This window comes from Arachis ipaensis, chromosome B07 (genome assembly GCF_000816755.2).
Source record: "Arachis ipaensis cultivar K30076 chromosome B07, Araip1.1, whole genome shotgun sequence".
Classification (NCBI taxonomy): domain Eukaryota; kingdom Viridiplantae; phylum Streptophyta; class Magnoliopsida; order Fabales; family Fabaceae; genus Arachis; species Arachis ipaensis.
The window spans coordinates 13,956,782-13,957,914 of NC_029791.2; the positions used below are offsets into that span (position 1 = coordinate 13,956,782).

A 1,133-nucleotide genomic window follows, 5' to 3' on the forward strand; every position below is an offset into this window, starting at 1 on the left:
TTAAGTTGGAATTTTTATTTTTGATCTGCACATTTGCACTGACCTTGGTGTTAGATTTTGTTCAGTGAGCTGAAAATTTAAACATTTTTAGGAAGAGAAAGGGAAAGGAATTAGGGTTTTTGGGTAATTCAATTAAAAAAAGAAAAATCCATTTTTCCTCCCTTTTTGTAACGAATTTTACCCAAACTTGGAAACCCAGTAAAATAATCTATGGTTTCTACAGTAGGCAAGATATTACTGAAAAAGATTCCATTTTTGAAGATGCGAACTAATTATTCCATCTGGGTGTAGCTGTTACTGATTATGCTATGGTTCTTGTTGTAGATGATAATGAAGGCATTGGACGGACTCAATGAACCAAATGGATCCAACAAATCAGCCATATCGAGGTACATAGAGTCCACTTATGGAGAATTACCAGAGGGACACACAACACTCCTCAATCACCACCTCAACAAGATGAAAGACAGTGGGGAGCTTGTGTTCTTGAAGAACAACTACATGAAACCTGACGCTAGTGCGCCACCAAAAAGAGGCCGTGGAAGGCCGCCGAAGGCAAAGGAGCCACTTCCTCCGGGAACCGTTTTGTCACCACCAAGGCCAAGGGGAAGGCCACCAAAGGATCCAAATGCACCACCAAAGTCACCGAAGGCAAAGCCTTCAGGTGGAAGTGGTAGGCCTAGAGGCAGGCCTAAGAAGATTCCTCGGACGGCGGCGCCTCCCCCGCCGTCGACGTTGAGTGCTCCTTCTACCCCTAGGGGTAGGGGTAGGCCTCCAAAGGTGAAGCCTCAACTGACAGAAGTGAGTGTTGAGATATAGAGAGAATATAATTTCTTTTGGGGTGGTCAAGAAAGAAGAAAAAACCATGCTTTGATAGATTGGTCTTTGTAGTAGTGGGCGGGGTGTGTGTGATGTTTAGAATCTTGTGTTCTTTGTTACTGCCTTGTAAAATTGTGTAGTGGTAGTTAGATTATGATGATGAGGCTTTGTTTTTTCTTTATCTTTTCTCTTATCCTAATTATCAAAAGAAGAGGGACAGTGACTTGAGCTGATTATGATGATAATTTGGTTTTTCTCATAGCTGTGTTCTCTCAAGTTTCTTCTAACTTAGAAATTCATATTATTGTTGAAAA

The 1,133-nt window shown here is 41.4% G+C and overlaps 1 protein-coding gene across 1 annotated transcript in view; it reads left to right on the plus strand.

The window, feature by feature from the left end:
• Positions 1 to 1,133, plus strand: part of LOC107609145 (HMG-Y-related protein A) — a 1,599-nt gene extending 466 nt beyond the window's left edge. The window contains exon 2 of the mRNA XM_016310992.2: positions 325 to 1,133. Coding sequence (XP_016166478.1) covers positions 325 to 819 — 495 coding nt within the window. The 3' untranslated portion in view covers positions 820 to 1,133. The remainder of the gene's footprint in view (positions 1 to 324) is intronic.